The following is a 21,349-nucleotide window of genomic DNA, read 5'->3' on the forward strand; positions in this document are numbered from 1 at the left end:
GGAAGTCTTTTGAGGAAGAAATCAAGACGAGCCTACTCCTGTTACACATACCTCAGGGCCCCCAAAATGCTTCCCCTGCCCTCCTACCCCCATCCTGAGGATAGGGAGGGGACTCCAGGGGTGAAGGAAAGAAGTCCTAAGATTTGAGATGCCGCTGAGAGATGGAGATGCACAAGGCAGCAACCTTCTAAAAGTCCCCGCTCTGGGGCCCTCCTGACTTGATTCTGGTTTCCTGAGAAGGGAGGAGGGGTTTCCTGACAGGGGTGGAAGTGGAGATGGAAGATGGACTATGGGAGGGGCTATTTTTAAAGACTCTACCTCTTAGAAGAAATGTAAACCCTGGCTAGTAAATGTAAACCCTAGTGATGTGAGCAAAAGAGATGAGGACGGGCAAGGGAATGAGAGCGTGCTCCCAAAAGAACAAGCCTGTCTGGAGAAGAAGGTCAAAGGATCTCCCAGTTCACGGCTCCTCTGCCTACTGCCTCAGAGAGGCAAAGTGGCAGACAGATGTAGGAAAAGCAGACGATAGGCAAGGGTGACATTGGATATCACCCCTACCCCATTGTCCCAATCAGCTGTCTCTTCCAGGAGCCCAAGAGTTTAGGGAAACCACGTGCTTACCCTTCTCTCTTCTCAGATACTCTCAAGGGCCCCAGGCCCCTGCCAGTGCCTGTCCAATATTCCTCCCCTACCTCGTCTCATCCCAAAGCAGTTCTCACTTGCCTCCATTCTGGAAAAGAGAGGTGGGTGAGCTTTGCCTCCCTCGCCCAGGGCAGGCTGGAACCCTGAGGGCAGGTGGCCAGAGGTGGCAGCTCTAAGATGGCTGCGGGGAGGAACCAGGCTGCCAAGCCCAGGAAGAAGAGACTGCGCTCTCAGCTCTCAGGGCGGAAGGGGACCGCCCAGCGCTCCCCTCCTGCCTTTAAGGCATCTCCCGGGAGCTCCTAACACGCTGGGGATGGTGCTGGGCTCCTCTGCACCTCAGAGCCAGAGGTGGGGGGCACAGCTCTGATGGGCATGAGAACAATCCTTGACATTCCTAGACCTCCCCCTCTCACACAGCTCCAAATTTGACTGCTAAACTTTGCCGCCTGTCCAGGGTCTCCTTTAGGGTTCTGGATACAGCACCCAGTGGGAAAGACAAAGCTGCTCCTGGGATCCACGGAGTCTTAGAGAAGAATTGCGTCCACACAGAGCACCAACTCTAAAATGCTTCTTATCAAGTACCGGATTCCACAATGAAACTGCTAAATAATTCAGCAGGCTTGATAGGAAAATGCAGCTTCCCAATGAGCATACGTTCAGTTAAATGAATGTCTTTAAAGGAGGCTGGCTATAATGAATAAGTTGGCTATGATTTAATGTATATAAATGCTAAAAGGGCAAAAACAAGGCGATCCAGTGATTGCATACAAACTAGATAAAGAAATGTGCTGCATGCAGAGGCTAGGAGTTTCAAAAGTCTTCCCAGTATTTCATAAATTTGGATTTCTGAAAGAACACTGTCAGATTCCACCCCGATAGTCCTCCTCCTTGGATAAGCTGTCATGTGGATACAGTGAAATATGGCTTATTTTAAAGCCTTCTTAGCAAGAAAGATACACTTGGTTGTGTCTTAACAAAATATGAAAACACTGGAAATTGCACACCATTTCAAGTAAAACCTTTGTTTCTTTTTCTTTTTAATAAAGAAATAAAGAATCCAGACTGAAATCTAGGTGATAATGGAAAAGAAATTCTGGAACTCTAAGTAGTGTCTGATAGTAAAACACACACGCGTATTTCACAGCAGATAAAATATTTAAATTCCTTCCATGTTTAATGAAGGCTTGGAAGAGGTTGAACTACTTTTCAGAACCTATTGGCAACTCTCCGTTGAAATTTGATTTCTGTATTGGTTTTTTTTGCTCATCTTTCAGAGAAAGTAATATGTATCTTGTGCCAAGCAAAACAGTTTTCTTTCTGGGGAACTTCAAATGAAACAAATACTATAAAACAACTGTTTCATATCAGTTCTGTGAAAGGGATTAAAGTATTTCATTTCTAGCTGTGCTATATCTTCATTTTATGTTATCTTTCAAACCACCAAATTAGAAAGCAGGATTATCTATGGGAAATGAAACAGAAAAGTACCACCTCTAACCACCTATTTACAGGTAACTGACATTCACAAGTCAGGTTTTGCCTGTTTAGAGGGGAAAAGGAGAGAGTGTGTGGTGGGGTCTCATGCTTAATCACAGACTGAGACCACTCATATTTAGCCATGGATTTGATTTCTATTTCCAATTCTATATTAACTTATCAACAGACATATCTTCAACTGTATCCATTAAAATTCACAGAATGCAAATCTGTAGTTAATAATAGAAGGAAGGCACAGAGAAAAGCTTGGCTGGCATTAGCGAGGGCGTTCAACCACAGTCAAGGTAAAAACAGATCCCCCCCCCCCCCACCGGTCCTGTCTCTCTTTCTCCTGGTTTCTGAGGGATCATTCCACTCCCCATCACAGATCAATTCTAGTTGTCAAAACATAAAATAACACACCGATTATCTAAACATCAGATTTTCTATTTTTATTAAAAACTCACAAATTTATTCAACATGTTTCCTTTCATACAGTGAATGGTCTAATATGCACTGGAGGTCACACAAGCTTAGGTTTATCAGAACAATAAAAGACATATGAGAAATTTAATTTATAAAGAAAAAAAGTAGCAGCTGTTGACTGCATATTTGACCATAAAATTTAAATATTCTGGACTTTTATTTTAAAGACACAAAAATAAAACCTGTGTGGGTCTATATAAGTCATATTAACAATTCCATGAATGTTCAACAGGACTAAAAATTAGCAAAGATGTTTTTTTTTTAAACCTTGTAACACTTTTTTTTTAACACTTTCTCAGGTTGTGGTGCCAGGCACCTTTACAGTATTTGTGCTATAATTACTCTATTTGGCAAGTGTCTGAATATCATGTTTTCTCTTTGCCTTGTGTAAACAACACCTTTTTACATACCAGCACAGTGAGCTGTGAGCCCTGCAAATCAGAACATCTACAGGAAAAGAAAATGAACAATTTTGGTTGATTGCTCAAAACATTTTGTTTTGAACAAGAGGTTTCAAAACAGAATATATTAGTAAAACACTGAACTCCTGAATTTAACATTATACGTAAACAGTTGACTGTTTTTAGTTCAATAGTCTTTTCTTCTTAAATTTTGTGTGTGTGTTTGTAAAGGTAGAATACTTCCCTTGTACAACTGATGTTCAAGTCATATTACTAAGAGGTCTGGCTAGAGACCATCCTATCGAGTGTGTCTGCATGTATCTGTGTGTGTAGAGCTTTGTGAAGGTAGAAGAGTTGATACTGAGGGCTTTACATTTAGAATTTTGCAATTTTGGCAAAAACAAAAAAACCAAAAATCCCAGATAGACAAAAAATATATATATATAGTCCCACCTGATGCACAGCAGGTCGGCGTTTCTGAAGCTCTAAGAGTTTGTGGTCGCTGTTGCTGAACTCTGAGACAACTCTAATAGATGTCTCAGAGCCTGAGATGTCTCGTGGCCGGCCCGGAGCGCCCCTCGGCCCCTTCGCCCAGCTCAACTGGCTTTGGGCGCAGCCTCCCTCCCCGCGGCTCCGGGCGTCACCTCCCTGGCTGGCCGCGCCCCGCGGCTGTCTTTCCGCGGCCCACCGACCTCAAGCTCACTCCGGAGGCGTCGGTCCGAGGATCCGGGTCCAGTGGGAGGTGGGGAGAGGTCTGGATTCCCCGCGGGTGCCCGAGTTCTGCACCTGGCCAGCCAGCGCTCGGATCCCGGTCCTACCTCCAGGCGGATCCGGATCCTATTTCGCGTACCCCGTTCCCATCCGGTCTCCCCAGACGGAAAAAGGTCCCCGAGGCTGGGGGTAGGAGGGGCCGGGGATGACTTGCTTTTCTGTTTTGTGTGTGATTTTTTTTTTGTTTTTGTTTTTTTGTTTGTTTTTTCCTGTTTTTCTTAAATAGAAGGTTCATTTCTGTACAGCCGCGAGCTCCGCGGGCCGTGCGCGACTCCGCTACCACACGGCCGCCTCGTTCATTTCTGGGGGGTGAGACAGGTGGTTCCCGTAGCTCGCCCCGCCATTGACCGACAGCGACGAGAAGGGTGGGCTGGGCCCGAAGACCTCGGCCGACATGGAGTGGAGGGGACCGGGCAGGCTGGGCTCGGGGCTGGGCGAGTCCCCGGGAGGATGCGCCAGGATGTCGGTGAACCGCTGCGCCTCACTCGACGGGTGGTGGCCGGGGAGCGGGTGCTCCAGGCCACCCAGGGGTGTCCCGGAAGGCCCGGACGACGGTACGAAGGGCAGGTCCACCGGCGTCTGAGCCTGCGAGGACGGGGGGCCTTGCGGAAAGAAGTCGTAGTTGCCTCCGGGCCCATAGTAGTCGCTCTGGTAATCTGCGGTGGCGGCGGGGAGAGGGGACGTCAGGGCGGGGTACCGGGTGAGGCGGGGGTGACCGGGCGGAAAGGCGCGCTAGCGGGCCCGGGGAGGGCAACGCCGGGGCTCTCCATTCGCCGGGCTCCCGTGCCCGGCTGGGCGCACGGGGGCGGCCCGGGTGCAAACGTGGGAGTTGCTCCCTCTCTGCCCACCGGCCTCATTCAAGACCGGGAATGCGATCCGGTCTCACTGCCTCCCCTGATTTCCTCCCCAGCCTCCACCCCTCTCTCCCGCCCTCTCCGCTTCTCCTGCAGAAAGCCAGGAGCGCCTCCGCGCTGCCGCCCGCTTCCAACGAAACGAAACCCGGCCTGCCCGCGCCCCGCCCCCGGGCCGCGCACCCACCTCCGTAGAAGGAGAAGGGCCCATTGGGAAGGAGCTCGCCCGGCTCCAAACGGTCCACGAGCGGCCGCATCCGGCGCGGACTGCGGAAGAAGGCGTGGCGCCGGGCGCCCAGCGCGCTCAGCTGTTTCATCCTCCGTTCCTTGGAGCGTCGGTTCTGGAACCAGACCTGAAGCACGGACGCCTTGGGGTGAGGCCCCGGAAACCCCACCACCGACTTTTCGGGTGTGCGGCCGCTCCTGGCCCCTCACCCTTCCACCTCCCAGCTCGCGGATTCCCAGCTGTATTTGCTTTGTGTCTTGTATGGGGGGGGGGGGTCTTCGAGTAGAACCGCGCGGGGTGGCCCTTGAGCCAAGGGTGGACAGGATTCCCGGCAGGGGTACCTGGGCAAGCCGCGCTGCCCAACAGGAGACAGTTGGAGTTGTTTCTAATAATCGGAGCGAAACAGTTACAGCTTGTACGCGCGGAGGCGCTTCACCTCCCCAAGAGTGTCAGACACACGGCTTCCCTTTCACGGACCCTGGCAGCACCCCCCACTCCCACCCCGCATGATAGTGACAGAGATCCAAACAGCCTCCTGTTTTGACACTCAGTCTCCCGAAGACAGTGACACCAAAACCCACAGCCTCCTTTCCGCACCCACGCACGATCTCCCAGTGCCAAACATACTCGTCCACAGCCTCTCACTGTTAAGAGACACGGCCAAGCAACCTCCCCTTCACCTGCGCACAAGAGCGCACAGCCTCTCGGAAGCAGAGCGTCTCTGCGGACGGCAACCTGCATGGTGCGCCTACTGCACAAACCTCCTAGGCACATCTCCCCATGGCCTCGCGGAGCCGCCAGACACCGGACACCTAACCTTGGGCTCGGGACTCGGGCCGAACCACACGCAGGTTCAAAACCTCACGGCGCGCACCGGCGCGGCTGCCTGGATGGACGCCTCCGCTCCCCAGGCGACTCAGGAAGGGCCGCGGCAGAGCTGACTCCCGCCCGGACCACCTTCCCTTCAAACCTGGACGGCCCACCTCTCTGGAGGGGAGGTCTACTGGCGGGGGGGGGGGGGGGGGGGGGCGCTGGTTTATCTAGAGCCAGAGTCCCCCAAAGTTGGGGGCGGGGACACCGAGGGAGACCACGGATTGAGACCACGGATTAATCCCGGGATGCACAGCGACCGCTCGGCTCCTCCCGGATGGGGGTGGTAGGGCAGAAAAATAGGTCGGTACTCTCATCGCCGCGTCCTGAGGGTGCCCCCTCATCCCGCCCCATGCCCCCCGCTCCCCCGTCTCTCTCCCATGTTACCACTATCACCTGCGTTGGACCGGAAAGAGGAGGCGGTATAGCGAATTCCAGATGCCCAGTCGCATCTGGTGCGACTTCAAAGTCGGAGCCGGGTAGGGGTGTGTCTGGGCCTCTCCCCTCCTCTCTGCCAGCCTCCAGGGACTCGCTCTGCTCCTCAAAACTGCTCCCCACCCCCCACCTCCCACCCCAGGCTCAACCTTCAGGTTGCACCTCGAGGGAACTAAGGGGCATGCTCGGGCCCTGACCTGGATGACACGCATGTTGAGGCCGGTCTCCTGAGCCAGCTGCTCGCGGATGTGGCGCGTGGGCTTGGGTGTGGCGGCGAAGGCGGCCTTCAGCGTCTCCAGCTGCTTGGCCTTGATGGTGGTGCGAGGCCCTCTCCGCTTGGCCCCCAGGTTCTGGTCGTCGTTCTCATTGCTGCCCCCTTCCTTGTCCGACACGTTGGCGCTCTCCGAGTCCTTGGCGTCGTCCTGCGACGGGTCTTGGGAGTCCGGGGACAAACTGGGGTCACTGCCCGTGGTGGCTGGGGAGAGGGAAGGGACAGGTGAGCAGCAGCCAGTGGCGGCCCTTCCTCCCCCAAGACCCACGCGCCCGGAAGGAGCCGGGCATCAGGGCCTCACCCGAGTGGAGGCTGTTCTCTTTGGCGACGCTGCTGTTGCTTAGGTAATCCTCTTTGCAGACAAACTTGTTCTCATCGATGATGTAGAGCTCCTCGCCGGTGGATAGCTGCTTGTTACACATCATGCAGGTGAAGCAGTTCAGGTGGAACACTTTGCTCCGCGCTCTTCGCACCAGGTCGCTAGGGGAGATGCCCTGCGCGCAGCCAGCGCACTTGGTACCAAAACACCTGCGGGAAGGGGGGCGGTCGGGTGGGAGAGGGCCGAGGGAAGCCAAAGGGCAGGAGAAGGGCGATAGAGACAGTAGAGGAAGAAGAATAGTTGAGGGGGGGTGGTGAGAAAGAGAAAGAGCCAAAAAGGAAGAGAGGCAGAATGCCGATTAAGCAGGCCAGAATGCAGGAGGAGAGAGCGCAGGCACCAGTGAAAAGTCAGGGAGGAGATACACATGGTTACAAGGAGAGAGCAAGGAGCTTAAGCCGCCGCCACCCCTAGCCTCCTGCCCCGTGTTGTCCCAGAGGGCAAAAGCACCGAGGGAGGCAGGCAGGCACCTATTTTCCGATTAGATTCAGAAAAACAAATTAGATCTTCATCCTAACTCGGCCCAAGCACCGCCGCTTTCTATGCATTGCCTCTTTCATCGAAAAAGAACCCGCGTACAGGCTGGGGGCTGGCAAGGGCCAGTCCCACCGCGGGTAAACAGCGCGGAGAGCCTGGACAGCCACAGACCAGGCGCTGCCGCGTTCCAGCCCAAACCCGGCTGGTCAGTGCAAGCTAGACCGCGTCGCGGCTCTAGGTGCAAGGATGCGCTTCGCGGGAGCCAGGCTTCTGGGGCCCACTGGCAGCCTGCAGCGCTCGCCGTTGCCCTGCTCAGCTCTCGCCAGTAGCCAGAGGCCGGGCACCGCGGGCCAAGGCCCAGAGGCCCAGGCTACGCTTCTTCTCGGCAATACCAGCGGACCACGCTTTGCTCCCTGGTTTGCGGCCACGAGGGCCGCGCATCCGGGATGCACCGGGGACAGCGCGTCCTGGGCCACTGGGCAAAGCCACCTGGGCGGCTTCGAACCCCTACTCTGTCCCCCAGTTCGATCTGTCACCACAAACTCAGAGGAAAGCAAAGACTAAGCCAGCCAAGAAGCTGGGAGATTTCAGACCCACCTAAGGGAATATCAATTCAAATTTGCTCCAGTTCTGTTGATTTGTGTGTTGTGTGGACTTGGTGGCAGGGTGGTGAGTTAAAATGCTAAACGGAGCAGGGTTGTCGGGAGACTTCTCCGTCTCCAACGAGCCCGGTCTCCGCTTTCCCCCAGGTTTCCGCAAGGAGGTGGCGGGCAGTGGCGGGCAGTGGCGGCCAGAGCCCAGAAGAGCTCCGAGTGGAGCCCGCGCCTCACTGCCGAGGTCGGCGTTGCGTGGAGGCCGAACCTGCTGGCCACGCGGGCAGCCGGGGAAGGTCGTCTTGCAGGCTGCAGCCTCTGGCACTTCACAGACTACCAGTGCAAGTAGTGCGGCCAGGTCGGCCCATCGGGTGTCAGGCAGACCCCGGGCCATGCAAGATAGACCCCGGGGCCCTAGCTCTTCCCAGCCACTGCCACCGCAGGCGACTGGACGCGCCATGCCAAAGGCTCGGCGGTTCCCGCCAAGACTTCTCAGGGACGGGAAAGGTAGTGGGACGCAGCTTAGCCCGGGCTTCTAAGCTCAATCTGGAGGACGAGTCAAGTGGGGAGCCAGCGAGAATGCAGTTGCTGGACAGATCTGCCAGGGGAAAGGTAGGACCCGGGGTTACACCTTATGAGGCGGAGCTACCTTCTTCTAAGCCAGGAGGGGCTTCTTGCTCCGAGGCGAGTTCAGACTCTTTCTTCCCAGGCACGTGCAGCCAAGCCCGGACCCACAATTTCCAGGGCGAAAGCAGGCCGCATCCTTGGCGCGCGCCAGCTGGCCAAGAGGCGGGAGCCCCCACCCCCACCCCCTTCCCCGGGGACTTGGCTGCCCCTCTCCAAAGGCAGCTCCCCACGCGGGTCGCAGGGGCCACGCTGACCTCTGATCCGAAGCCGGCTGGGAAGGGCCCGCGGGGAAGGAGCGGCCCAGGCGGCGCGAGAGCAGTACTCACCGGAAGAAGTCGTTTTTGCAGTAGAGCTTGCCTTCCCGGGAGAAGCACTTCTCGGTCAGGTTGCATTTACATTCACAGCACTGGACGCACTTGACGTGCCAGGCCCTGTCCAGCACGTTCAAGAGGAAGCGGTCCAGGATGGGCCTTTTGCAGCCGGCACAGTGCACCATGGTCTTTGGTTTGGTCGGGTGAGGCCCGGAGAAGAGAATAGCAAGATAGAGCCGAGGGGATGACTCACGAAGACGACCGGCAGGAACTCCCCAGCCCCTCCACAAAAGGGGAGACACACGTGGCGGGGCAAACCGAAACCCGCACGGGAAAATCAAACACGGGGAGGAAGGTTGATGGGGGCGTGGGGCGGGGGGCGCCGCCTGGGAGAAGTGTGCAGCCGGGCAGTCCCGGGGCCTCCGGGGCACCGCCGCAGCTCGCGGGGCGAGGAAAAGAGTCTCAGGCGGGCGAGCTAAGCGACTCTTCAAGCCCAGAGCCCGCGAAGGAGTGAAGGTCACCGAGAACGGCGACGGGAACGGAAATAAATAAACACAGCGGAGTCGGAGAAGGACGACGCGGCTGGCCGGGGTTGCGGGGAGAGCGCCGCTGAGTTCTCTCGGGCTTGAGGTAGAGCTGTCAGAAGGCAAAGTGCATCTGCTCTTGTCGGGGTAGGAGGGCGGGTGTGTGTGTGTGTGTGTGTGTGCCGGGTTGCCCGCCACCGGAATTTCCCCTCCTCTTTCGATAAAGAAAAGAACCTAGCGAATAGAGAAGCTTCGGATCCTAAACTGCCGGCATCACTCAGCGGGTTGGGACGCGCTGGGCGCCCGCGGTGGGCCTGGGGGAGGAGGGAGAAGGGGCTGGCCGAGGCGGGGAGGGAGGGAGGAGGGGAGGACGGGAGGAAGATCTCGTTGTCGATTGTTGTTGTTGCTTAGGTTTCCCCCCTTTTGGAGAAGAGTTCTCTTGTCCACCGAGAGCGGAGAGGGACAACTCCGCGCAGACGCAACCAGGTGAGCGCGCGCGCTCCCCACCGCCCCAGCCCCGTCACCTCGGCCGGTGGCCTGCCGGGCGACCTCCGTCTCCGCGGGACGGCCCTCCCCGCGCCTGGACTCCTTCGGAGAGGGGGTGCCGTCCGGCTCCTCACCGCGCCTGGCCGTGCATCGTGGCTCCAGTCGCAACTCGCGGCCGCCTGGGCGCGCAGCCCCACATCGCTCGGCCCACGCTCCGGCTGCCTCCGTGCAAACCCCACCGTCTCTGGACTTTTTTCTTTTCCTTTCCCCCTCTGTTTTTCGTTGGGGTAGCAAATCTGTGTTTCCTTTCTAGCCTCTTTCCTTCCTCTTTTTTTTTCCTTTTGCAGCGGGAGGAGTCGGGGGGAGGGGGAGTAGCTTGAAGAGCTTTAAAAAAACCCAAAAAACAAAAACGTCCTGGTGCAGCGGCTACAGCTGTGCGCGGCTGGAACAGCTCGGGCTGGGCCGCCGCTGTCGCCGGCTGTCCCCGAACAGGCGTCCCTCTGTCCCTGGTCTTCTGGCCCAGTCTGCCGCCCCGGCGCGTCTCTCCCCGGCTCCGGCGGCTCGGTCACTGCTCCCGGCTGTTGGCTGGGCTCTGGAAGCCCCCTTGCCTTAATGCAGCGCCCGCCGACGTCACGGCGGCCTGCGACCAATCAGCGGCTCGCGGTCCCTCTGTAAACCATCCTGCATCTCCCGGCTGGGGAGAGTGCCGGGAGACCGCGTTTCGAGGATCAGTGGCGGCGGCCACCGCGGCCCCGCGCGGTGCGGGCGGCGGGCAGCGAAGTGCCCGGGTCCCCTCCTGCTCCGGTACGGTGTCGCTTGCGGTAGGAGAGACTGAGAGCGCGCGTGAGTGGGTGCAGGCGGAGGGCAGATTTCTGCCCTGAGGGTGGGTGGTACCCAAGACCGAGCCTTGTTGGAGGTTGGGGTGCAGCTGGCTTCGGGAGCCTCGGCGGCCCAGGTGCACTGTTTGGCTTTGCAATTCAGCGGGTGCTGGGTCCCTCCCGCCCGCCACCCTTGCTTTCTTGGCCTAGAAGTTTGCCCCGGGCACCGCGCGTGTCTTTGGGGGCGTAGAGGGGAGGGCGTTTGGCAGCAAAATCTCTCTCCTCCGGTCGCTCCTTCTGTGCCCCCCTCCCCCAATCCATCCAATGTCCACAGGTTCCGGGGCTCTGGGAGATCTGGGTGTCTGTTTCCCCCAGCGCCGTCTTGGAAAGTTGATTCCGGCGGTTTCCTGGTGGGGGCGGGGAAGACCGGAGGCGCGGCTCCGCCGGGGAGGGGAAAGGGGGGGGGGGAAGGAGTGGGTGGGGAAGCGCCTCGGGTGAGGAGTTGCAACCCCGGCGAGAAGTTGTGAGAAAACTGTGATCCGGAGACACCTTTTACAGACGAAAACAAACGACTAGGCGGGAAACGGTGGGGGCAATAGCGGCGGCCGGGGGTGGAGGTGGTAGGGACAGAGGGAACGGCGACGTCCTGGGGACTCCACCCGGAGACTGAGAAGGATGGGGGTGTGCGGAGATCCGGCCCGGGCTCCCGTCTCCCCTTTTCCAGGCTCCAGGCTGGCACCAGCTTCCGCAGACAAGCGCAGAGCACAGCCTCCGGTAGTTCGCAAGTTACGGAGCCCATGCCTTCCTTCCTCATTTTCCTCGGAGTATCAGCTGGGGACCACTGCCCGCGGGGGGCAGGATCTCCCAGAAGTGCGGGCCGACTCTGGGTCCTTAGAGTCTTAGCCTCGAAGAATCACTGTAGTTCCGCGGCCCACAACAAATATCAAATTCGTTTCGACAGCACCATTCCTATGCTTAACCCGGATCTCTTCCGAAGTGAAATCTGAAGGTGGCAGGGCAGGGCAAGCCCCGCATTTGCTCCTCGGTTTGGGTTTTTTTTTTTTTTTTTTCCGAAAGGGGCGTTAGGAAGGCGCGTTCGGCTCAAGTGTAGAAGGCAGTAAAGATGGGCGGCCAGCCAGCCCGGTCTGGCCGGTATTTGGGGAATGGCCTTTTGACCCCACACGCGGGGCTGGGTTCAGACATCTCTCTCCCAGCTCAGTTGGAGGAAATGCTCCCCGAAACGCAATTGTTAGGAACCTGGGCAGGCAAGGAACTCAGTTCTTTGCAAATGGAGTACCCTCTTCGAACGAACCGGGAAGCAGGTACAGCGAATTTGATTTGCGCTCAGTACACTGGGGTTTTAGGACTCCGCCAACACTGCTTTCCATCCTTAAGCCTCCGCCCGCACGTCCCCGCACCCCCGGAAGCCCGCTGGCAGCCCCCTCGTCTTGCCGCCCGCGACACCTTTCGGTTGGAAACCGAGCTAAGGCCGGCTGTGCGCCTCTCTGGCGCTCCGCCCTTTTGGACCTCGGGATCCAAGGCCCCTTTCGCCGTCTCCGCACCCGCTCCACACACACCTGGCTCCCCTGGGCTCTGGCTCCCCGCTGCCGGGAGGGCGGCGTTGGGGCTGGTTTTCTCTCTCTTTCTCTCTCTCTCAACAGCCCCCTCCGCGGATCTCTCCCAGGCCGGGGCTCAGGGCGGAGCTGGGGAGGGGCCACGCGGTTCCCCAACCCAGCAGGCCAGTTTCTCGGGATGCGATTTGGCTTTGTGCTCCTGCCGCGGACCGGGCATTTCCAGGAACCAGCCGAGTGGTACCCGGTACTCAGGGACCCCGGGAAGCTCTAAGAGCTGCGTGGCTGGGGTCCTCGCCGCCTCCACCCGGACCCAGAGGCGCCTTCCCAACCCGCTGCTCTGGGTGAGGCCCGCGGTGGGGGGCGGGGGGTGTCCTCTGAGTCGTCTCCCAGCTCTCCCCACCTCCCCTACACCCCCCCAGCTGTCTTGGTTCTCGCCACCAGCGCGCTCAAGTCAACCGCCCCTTTCTGGAATCTATAGCGGATCCTGTCCCGAGTGGCTCGCCCCCGCCCCCGCCCCAGCTGGGCTCCTTCTCATGCAAAGTAGAGGGACCGCGGGGTTGAGTGGGGGGCGTTTGGTGGGGACCTTCAGAGCGACAGCTGGACCCTGCTGCCGGCCCTTCCTGAGCCCAGGGTCCGCCGCGGCCGCCTTTAGAATGGGCTGGAGGACGTTGCTGCCCCCGTTTGAGGGTGGAGGGACCTCGACGTGGGGGGGACAGAGGGTCCCTCCCAGCGCTCGGATTGTGGGTTAGGGGAGCTGAGGGAGAGGACAGGACTCTGACTGGGACAGATTCTCTGGCCCCAGTGTCCAGATGACTCAATAAACAGGTCCTGGGGAACTAACCCAGGGGTCTAGCAGGGGAGCAACTCAAGGTGGGCCTCCTGGCTCCTGATTCTAGAAATTTAAGTTCAGTTTTAAAGCTTCCAAGGCAACAGTACAGTAGATTAATGTGTTTTCCCCCCATTTCCATTGAGCTTTTATTTTAAAATGTAATTGATCCCAGAGACACGGCGAGAAAACTGACCCAGCTTTCCAAATTGGCAGCCTCCGAAGCCTGTCAGCTCGGCTCTGCTTTTAAACCCCTGTCTGCTTGGCAAAGAGCACCAGCCTCTTCTCCTCACCCTCACCTGCTGCCCTTACTGCCTGTCCTCAAGTCCGCAAACGCTTTCCACCCAAAGCTCTCCACATCTCCCGAACCCACCACCACGCACACCACTCGCTCTGCTGCCGGGGGTGTAAATTCTGCCCCGGGTGCTGCCGGGGGCAATTTGCTGCCCAGTCATCGCTCAGCGGCCGCAGCATCCTCTGAACCTCATCCCAGGCACTCTTGGAAGAGGCCCCGCAGGGCCCAGGAAGCGGCATTCACAACACAGCTTTCTCCTGTGAGAATCTCCTTGAAGACCAGCCCCAGAGGAGGGACCTGGTCCTAGGAACGTGAGATGGGAGGGTCCTGCCGGTTCTTCCCAGCCACCCTGCAGCTGGGGCGCTGAAAGTGCCCTCTCTTACACCCCCTTTCTTCCTTGATTCCAAGCCCCACATCGCCTCCTTCCCAATGCAAGGCTTGGGAGACCCAAGGATCCGACTCGGCCAGCTCGGTTGGTTGCTTTTGGTCCTGATCACGGGCCACCGTCCTGGCTGCTTTCCTCCTCACTCAGCCCCCAGAAACCCACGGTGAGCCCAAGAAAGGGGCCGCCTGCAGCAGAGCAGACTGGGTCCCTATGCTGGCCACCACCTTCCAGGGAGAGGGAGGAGGGAGTGAGCCCGGCGCAGTTGAGACCCTCATAGTCCTGGAGGCCAAGCAAACTCCGTACTGACTCTAGAGGACACCACTGACGCAGTCCTGGAAGCGGCCCTGAGTTGGGGATCTGATCCAACCTCTCCCGCCGTCTCCTTTCTTTGCTCCTGCTTTGGGTTGCCTTAGTTTCACTCCACACTCTCTCCTGGAAATGACCTATTTGCATGCGCCTAGTTTTTTTTTTTTCTTTTCACAATCTGCCCAGAACCACGTAGTAAGTGTGTGTGTTGGGGGGGGTGGGGTAGGGTGGGGTTGGGGGGATCAGTATTACCTCCTTTCTTCCCGGGAAAGAAACCCTGAAATTCCAGGGTCGGTGCACTACTGAAGATGAGAAGTTTGGGGAGCTTGTCACCCTGCTGCGCCTTTGTGTACTTTGTCCGGGCCACATTTCCAAGACCCAGGTGAGGGGAGGTGGGGGACCTCAAGGCCGGGGAAACGGCAGCATCGGACCGGGCCTTCACGGTGTGTGCTCGGGCTGGGTAAGCAACACCGGGCTTCCCACGAGGGCTGGAGGCACCCTGGGCACGCAGGCGGGGAGCCAGGTCGAGCGTGGTGATCTCAGCACTGCCCCGCTGAGCAAAGACAGGACGTGGACAGCCTGGGATGGACAGGGTGAGCTGGAGAAGGCAGGACAGGGAGAGAGAGAGAAGGAGACAGAAGTGAGGGCACGGGAACAGTGAATAGGGGAATAGAAGCCCAGAGGGGAAAAAGAGAAGGACCGTGGAAAAGTAAGCGGGGATGAAAGAAGGAAAGACATACTGGGGGAAATGCGTGGAGGAAAAGAAACGGTAAGGCACCCTGTGACCAAAAAGGGTGGCAGGGTGAGTGAGGCTCAGAGCCCAGGCGTCTGCAGGCGCCTAGGGGGGACTGAAGGGTGTCCCGGCTGTGACAGCCGATCACAGGCAGGAGAAAAGGGGGCGGCCTGCTGGGTGGGAGACTCAGAGCCCGTGGAAGAGTGTGTGAGCGACTCTGGGCAGGAATCCAGCAAATAAATAAAACGTCTAAGACGGCGTGACAACAATGTGTATTTGGGTGCGTGCCCGTGTTCCTCCGTCTGAACACACTTGCACCCGGTAAGGAAGACAAACGGGGCTCGTGCCTCCGAGTAATTAATCCTCTCACTAATTGACTCTCTCCCCTTACCTAATGGCAGTGGTCGCTGCTGATATCTGGAGAGATACCAGGTGGAGAGAGAGACCCCAAAGCTTTGCGAGTGGGATTGAGTTCTTTCTGGACCTGCCTCCCCCGTGGGGGCAGAGTTCAATAGATGTTGCCGCCTCACCAGCTCCTTCTGTGTTTGCATTAATAAAGCTGTTCTCAAATTAGGGGTGACTAGGGGCCCTCCACACACATACACACACACACGCACATGCACACGCACACACACACCTTCATCAGTCTCAGAGGCTGAACGCCACCCACAGCCCTTCTGCTGGACACTGCCTGCGTCCAGGCAACACCAAAGCTCCCCCTCCCTCCCTATTGTTCACCCAGGAGCCCAGACCTTGCACCCACTTTTCTTCCAGTCACCACTTACTCTTCCCTCACCTGGGATGTATCCTGCATCCTTTGTCGGAGCAGGTGAGGTTCTGAATGGGTCAGGAAGCAGCCCGAGGGATGAGATCAGGGCAGGGATGGGAAGAAGCTTCTGGAGACACAGAGGAAGGACACAGAGGGGAGCGATGCCCACCTGGTAGGAGCTAGGCCTCCGGGGATGGAGGAGACAAAAGGTGGCCGCTGTGCACCGTGGGAGTGTCAAGTGTGTGTTGGGGGGAGGTGACCACGTTTGTGATTGTGAGGGTGACAGTTCCGCCTCTCTGTGTGAGCCCAGGGAGGGCCCCATCTTCTTGCCCTCACACTGCACCCTAGCTCCCAGGACTGGGGAACGAGGCAGGGCAGATCGGGAGGCACTGGAGTCAAACCTCAGGGGCAGCTGAGTTGGCTGGAAGGGGCCCAAGGCCCACACGGTCTGTCCGATGAGGCAGGTTTGAGGCTGGGGCTTGAGAGGTAGATGTCAACTCGCGCCCCTTGGAGGTGGCAGCTCTGCTCTGCTGACTCCTCGGGGGCTAAATAAATAACTGCTGAAATCCACAAACCTCTGGAGTCTAGGGAGAGGAAAGGCAGGAGGGCAGTTCCTCAAGGGGGGGAAAGAAAATCCCACCCCCCACCACCACTAAATACATTTTTAATTGTCCCTGGGGAACGTTTGTACTTTTGACCAAAGCAAGTCCCCAAGCAGTCCCAGCAAGATTTGTCATAGGGGCTGGCAGTCCGGGGAGAGTTGGGGGTCTGGAGAAGGGGGAGGTGGGGAGAGATGGCAGGCGCGTCGGGGAAGGTGAGCCACTCGGTTCTTGTCTCCCTGCTTCAGAAAGAAAGTGAACAAGAGGAATAAAGTTCCAGAGGAAAGAAAGAGAAGGGCAAATGAAAGGCACAGCCGCAGCAGAAAGGAAAGAAAGTGAAGAAGAAAGAAAAAGACGGGGAGGAGGGGGAGAGACGACCATAAAACAGGGTGAAGGCGGCCCCAGGAGGCTGGGCCTCGTCCCAAACCATCCGTCTTCATTGTCTCCGTGTGTGCAAAGGCAACTCCGGCATAAGGAAAAGTCACTATTGGAGCTGCGGCTTTATTTTATATCCTATACATCAGGAGGGAGGCAAAGCTTTATTTTCGCCAAGAGACAGATATTTTATTTCTCTCTTACGGTTTTATGTGTGAGAGATGTCAGGTTGCCACAATGGATGGCTAATGCATAGGCAAGAGGAAGCCGTGTTGGCATGCTGTGTGTCATGGGGTCTTCGGGGGGTGAGCGGGCCTGGGATTTAGGGCTGATGGGCCACTCTGGGGGATTTCTGCTAAAACATCTCTCTTCATAAATCCAGAAGCATGGTCAGCTCAACAGGGAGAAGAAGGAGTTTTAGAAGGAAAAGAGTTGGGCTTAGTAATAAACGAACACACAAAGGAACCGCTTACCTTCCGAGGGGGCTCGGGCCATGAGGGCAAGGAAACGCTGAGACCCCCGTCGAAATACACTGCTGCCACTCAGGAGAAGTGTCTTCCTCCAGAATCCAGTGTCAGTTTGCTTCGTTGTCCCACCTGATATTTTTCCACTCTTATATCTCTCTTCACCAGAAATCTTTTGCACCTCCTCAGAGCCAGGAGTGGTGTGTGTGTGTGTGTGTGTGTAGGCCTGGGGAGGGGGTGAAGAGCTATTAATTTGCAAATCATCTGATCTGTGAAAGGATCAAGATGCCTGTTTTTCACCACTAAATCCAGCGTCTTGAGTGGACACACGTGTGCACACATGAGCCCCTCGTACCGTGAATCCTGGGAGTGGAGGTGCCAGATTTAAATCCAAGAAAATCACGCCCCCCCCGCTCCCACACCCTCCCTGGGGACCTGCGGCCAAATTACGCCTTAGATCCCAAACTGCGTGATGTTCATATTTTGAAGCCTAGAGAGAAGGGGGAGGCAAGGGGACAAAGACAGCGGGGAAGTGTGTCCACTAGTCTTCTCCACTCCCCGTCCCCCCAAACCATTTCTTGTGACATCGGCTTTTACTGGTGCCCACGCTCTACTCTTATAATTTTTTGCTTTCCTGGTTTATATCCACAGTGGACCCAAAAGGTGATCACGCCGTTTCCCTCTTTTCAGAGGATGGGAGAGGGCCCAGGGTCTCTAGGCAGTGAACACGAGGACCTGGCCACGTTGTCCTTAGCTGTGGCCTTTGGGGAAGACATTCAACCTCTTGGGGCCTCAGTTTCCCCATCGGTAACCCGCGGGAATTGGGCTACGTGATTGCTCAGATTCCCTCCAGCTCCGGCCTCCTCTGACTGAATGAGATAATGTGTGGAAACACTTTGTAAGTGCTAAAGCCGGACGAATGCCAGGGATTATTATTACGATTCTAATCAATCCTCTTTTCTCCACATGGATCTTGGCTGTTTAGCGCCGGCGAGCGGGCTAAAGAGGGCCGAAATCAAGAAAGCTTAGCAGAGATGGTAAAGCTCTGTGCCGTGGACAGAAAAAAAGCTCTGCCCCTCAGAAGCATTCTGTATCCCTCTCCCCCAGTGCCGCCTCCACGCCTGGTGGGAAGGGTTGGGGAGGAGGAGAAGGGGGCAGAGGCCTCACTTGGTAGGACCCGGTTCAGTTTACACGCAGGCAAGAGAGTATTTCTTCCAGAGCATCATTTGTCTCCAAGTGACTGACACAGCAACCTGATATGAAGGAGATTTGCAATTGTTATTTTTCCAGGAAGAAAGGAAAGAGCAAGGTGTAGCTGATTAGCAAGTTAATTATTTCAGTACCCCAAGGGTTCCAGCGTGGTGGTAAGTTGTCCAGCCCTGGTGTAATTTCACAGTCCATGCATTTCCTGGGGAGCATCTGGGGGTGCCCAGGTCTGTCTGACTCTCTCCATCCCCCTGCCTTATGTCTTTCTGACACACCTGGGGAGCTGAAGAGGGGTTGGGGTGGTAAACGGCGTGGCATGTGTCTTTGGCCTAGGCTGCAGGTGGGGGGCCAGAGAGAATGGGGTGGAGGAAGCATCGACCTCTGCTGAGTATTTAATTATCTGGCCCTTCCTTCTTAAAAACACTCTTTTGTCGAATAAATATTAATGAGGCAGATTATCAAGAAGTGGAGTTGCTTTGAGGTTCCTTCCCCAGACTTAACATGGAAAGAACCTGGCTTGGAGGGGCCCTTTGGCCTCTTACCTCCTCCAGCCCCGGCCTGCTCTCCGATGCTCATCTTCGCCTACCCAACTCTGGCCACCACTTGCTCTGCACGGGTTTCCCCCAGTCCCCTTCGGGATCTGCCTTCCCCTTGGGGGAGCAGAGGGAGGACTGTGTGTTCAAACGGACACCTCCCTCGGAGAGGTAAGTTGGGGATGAGAGCGTTAGCTTCTGTTGATCTCTGGGCTGGTAGGGCCGGCCCCCTGCCGCTCCTCCAGAGATGGGGAGGGCTCCACAGTTTGCTTAGGCGTGGTCCCATCTGCTCAGACTGGCCTTTCATAAGGGGAGGGATTTATGCAGTGTCCTTGTGCACAGACCTGGGATTTGCTTGAAAACCCTGGGCCTCTGAGAATATTACTGAACGCTAAAATGCTCAGCCACAGAGATGATTCATGATTTGTCTGTGTGGCCGTGTGTGTGTGTGTGTGTGTGTGTGTGAGTGTGTGCTGGAGAGGGGCACACACACTGATGGGCGCTTTTTCCCATTCTAAATTCTAATCTAAACATTAGGAAACTTGTTTTTTGTTTTTTTCCCTGTATTCACCCAGGCACCAGCTCACAGCACCAGGCTCTGGAGGCTTCAGCGTGTGAAGACGATACAGTCCTTTTTGGTGCTGGCGTTCAAGCAGGTTGGCTGATATCGCTGCTGGTGGAGAGGGGCCGGGGGACTGTCTGGAAAGATAGTTCTGATGACCGCTTTGCTGTGGGTGGCTGGGGAGTTGGGGTGGGGTGGGGGGGTCTGATCGCTGTTCAAATTAGGCTGCCTGTCTTTACTTCACAGGCTCCTCAGGCTCAGTTGGAGGGAAGTTACAGAAACACAGGCGGGCAGGCGTAGGGAGTTCCTTGTCTCGGTCCTGGTGGTGTCAAGCCAAAATGAAGCCCAGGTATGGCAAGCGGAGATTCCAGAGAACAGGGCTCTCAGGCCCCACGTGGGATTGTTTTTTTAAAAAAAATTTTTATTGGAGTATAGTTGCTTTACAGTGTTGTGTTAGCTTCTCCGGTACAGCAACGTGAATCAGCTGTGTGTAGACATGCATCCCCATTTTTGCATTTCCTTCCCATTTAGGTAGCCCTAGAGCGCTGAGTAGGGCTCCCAGTGCCATCGAGAAGGTTCTCATTAGTCATCTGTCTTATACATGGGCGTGTATCCACGTGGGACCTTGACCTCTCTTCACTGCCCAGTGGCTGGCTGGTCAAGGAGCATTTTCAGCGTGGAGGTCCCTCAGTGGTAGTTCCACCATTTTCTTGCTCACATTCTAGTTTGGATCCCATCTCCCCAGCTCCTGAGTTTTTCTCTCAGGCCACTCATCATTTAGCTGATGTTTCAGGCAAAGGGCCAGCCCACGTTTTGAAAGGGGGGCTGGCAGGCCTGTAACTGTGTGCAAGGTCGTTCTCCTTTGGGCTCAAGAGAGGACGTGGTTTCCCCTTCAAAAAAGAGAAGCAGGGAACCATTCCTATGAATCTTTTAATGAAGGATTTACTATCAATTTGATAAGTTCAATGCTCTTTTTACTCATTCTGAATGAATAACTTTTCAGTCAACCCGAGGGACTCTAAAGATGCTTCCTTCAGTCTCCGTGTTGTAACACATGCTGGGGCCCGAGCCTGCCTCTGACAAGCTGGGGAGGAGTAGAAACATTCCAGAGACCAGGTCTTAGAGTGTTATCTCTTTCCCCACCCTAAATCCTCACCCACCATTTTATCTCTCTTCACCACAAATGCAGCGACCTCCTAGGGAAGTGTGAAGGAATGGGTTTTAATCATGTTTGGGGAACCAAGGGGATGAAGTTGAGCCCAAAGAAAGATGGAGACTGTTGAAATTTTTAGGTGATGCTTCTCTGTTACGCTTCTCACTTGTTGTATATTATATCCTACAAATTATGCATTTGCGCCCGTAATCCACAGTGTGTACGACGCTTGGCCCAACGCTGCTTGGCTGAAACAGTGTTAAATAAAATTTTAAGGAATGCTACCAGGGCCTTGCATGGCTTATTGAATTCTATCAATGATACGTGATGTTAACATGCAGCATCTTAGTTGGTACAATACCACGTTTCATTTATATGTGTGGAAATATATTTAAGCATGAAAGATATAGTTTTCCCACATGTGTATTTCCCAGTGATTCCTTAGGAGAAACGATGGAAACAGCAGACACCTTTTCTGTCTCCACATAAACCTGTGTCCCGCACACACAGACTGCCGGTCACACACACACACACACACACACACACACACACACACAGCCAATCAGCCACGTATATATTGTTACATGCAAGTCTCCAGCAATAAATGCAAGTGTATATTCTGTACATGTAGATGCAGCATTATACACTTGTACACCATTACGGACACACACACCAGCATTGTAGGAATTCTGGTCCGTTTACACATATGTCCTCATGCACTTACACTGCTGTGTAGACGGGCTACTGTGAACATGTGTACCATGCTGCATGTGGGTGTGTACACATCCACACATAAGTGTTCTCACTGAGAGTGCCCATATGCCTGGAAGGATGCGTGCCCCCATGCAGAAGAGTCCTCTGCACACATGTGTCTATGCACATGGATGCGTTTGCACACACACACCCCTGCTCTTGGGTAGACACTGAC

General features: G+C 56.0%; 1 protein-coding gene and 1 long non-coding RNA gene across 3 annotated transcripts; one reads left to right on the forward strand and one right to left on the reverse strand.

The window, feature by feature from the left end:
* Nucleotides 1-2,143: 2,143 nt before the first annotated feature.
* On the reverse strand, nucleotides 2,144-10,410 carry LHX1 (LIM homeobox 1). Its single transcript, XM_065909363.1, has 5 exons — nucleotides 8,829-10,410; nucleotides 6,731-6,957; nucleotides 6,356-6,633; nucleotides 4,815-4,980; nucleotides 2,144-4,432 (listed from the first exon to the last, which is right to left on the reverse strand). The coding sequence occupies exons 1-5, from the start codon at nucleotides 8,996-8,998 to the stop codon at nucleotides 4,053-4,055; spliced, it is 1,221 nt and encodes a 406-aa protein (XP_065765435.1). The 5' UTR covers nucleotides 8,999-10,410; the 3' UTR covers nucleotides 2,144-4,052.
* A 118-nt stretch (nucleotides 10,411-10,528) lies between these two features.
* LOC136149245 (uncharacterized) lies at nucleotides 10,529-20,697 on the forward strand. Of its 2 annotated transcripts, XR_010659653.1 has the most exons (4): nucleotides 10,529-10,627; nucleotides 17,953-18,877; nucleotides 19,282-19,362; nucleotides 19,515-20,697. It is a non-coding gene; the product is annotated as an uncharacterized lncRNA (long non-coding RNA). The 2 variants fall into 2 exon arrangements; XR_010659652.1 differs by lacking the exon at nucleotides 10,529-10,627 and having other exon boundaries at nucleotides 12,564-18,877.
* The last annotated feature ends 652 nt before the right edge of the window (nucleotides 20,698-21,349 follow it).

This window comes from Muntiacus reevesi, chromosome 18, assembly GCF_963930625.1.
Source record: "Muntiacus reevesi chromosome 18, mMunRee1.1, whole genome shotgun sequence".
Taxonomy (NCBI): Eukaryota; Metazoa; Chordata; class Mammalia; order Artiodactyla; family Cervidae; genus Muntiacus; species Muntiacus reevesi.

What these genes read in the sequence shown, in the direction of transcription:
- LHX1 (XM_065909363.1), bottom strand. Translation starts at nt 8,998, where the DNA reads ATGGTGCACTGTGCCGGCTGCAAAAGGCCCATCCTGGACCGCTTCCTC. An exon ending in AGAGAACAGCCTCCACTCGG is followed by an intron (nt 6,634 to 6,730) that starts GTGAGGCCCTGA and finishes CCCTCTCCCCAG; the next exon opens with CCACCACGGGCAGTGACCCC. An exon ending in GCCCTTCTCCTTCTACGGAG is followed by an intron (nt 4,433 to 4,814) that starts GTGGGTGCGCGG and finishes CCGCCACCGCAG; the next exon opens with ATTACCAGAGCGACTACTAT.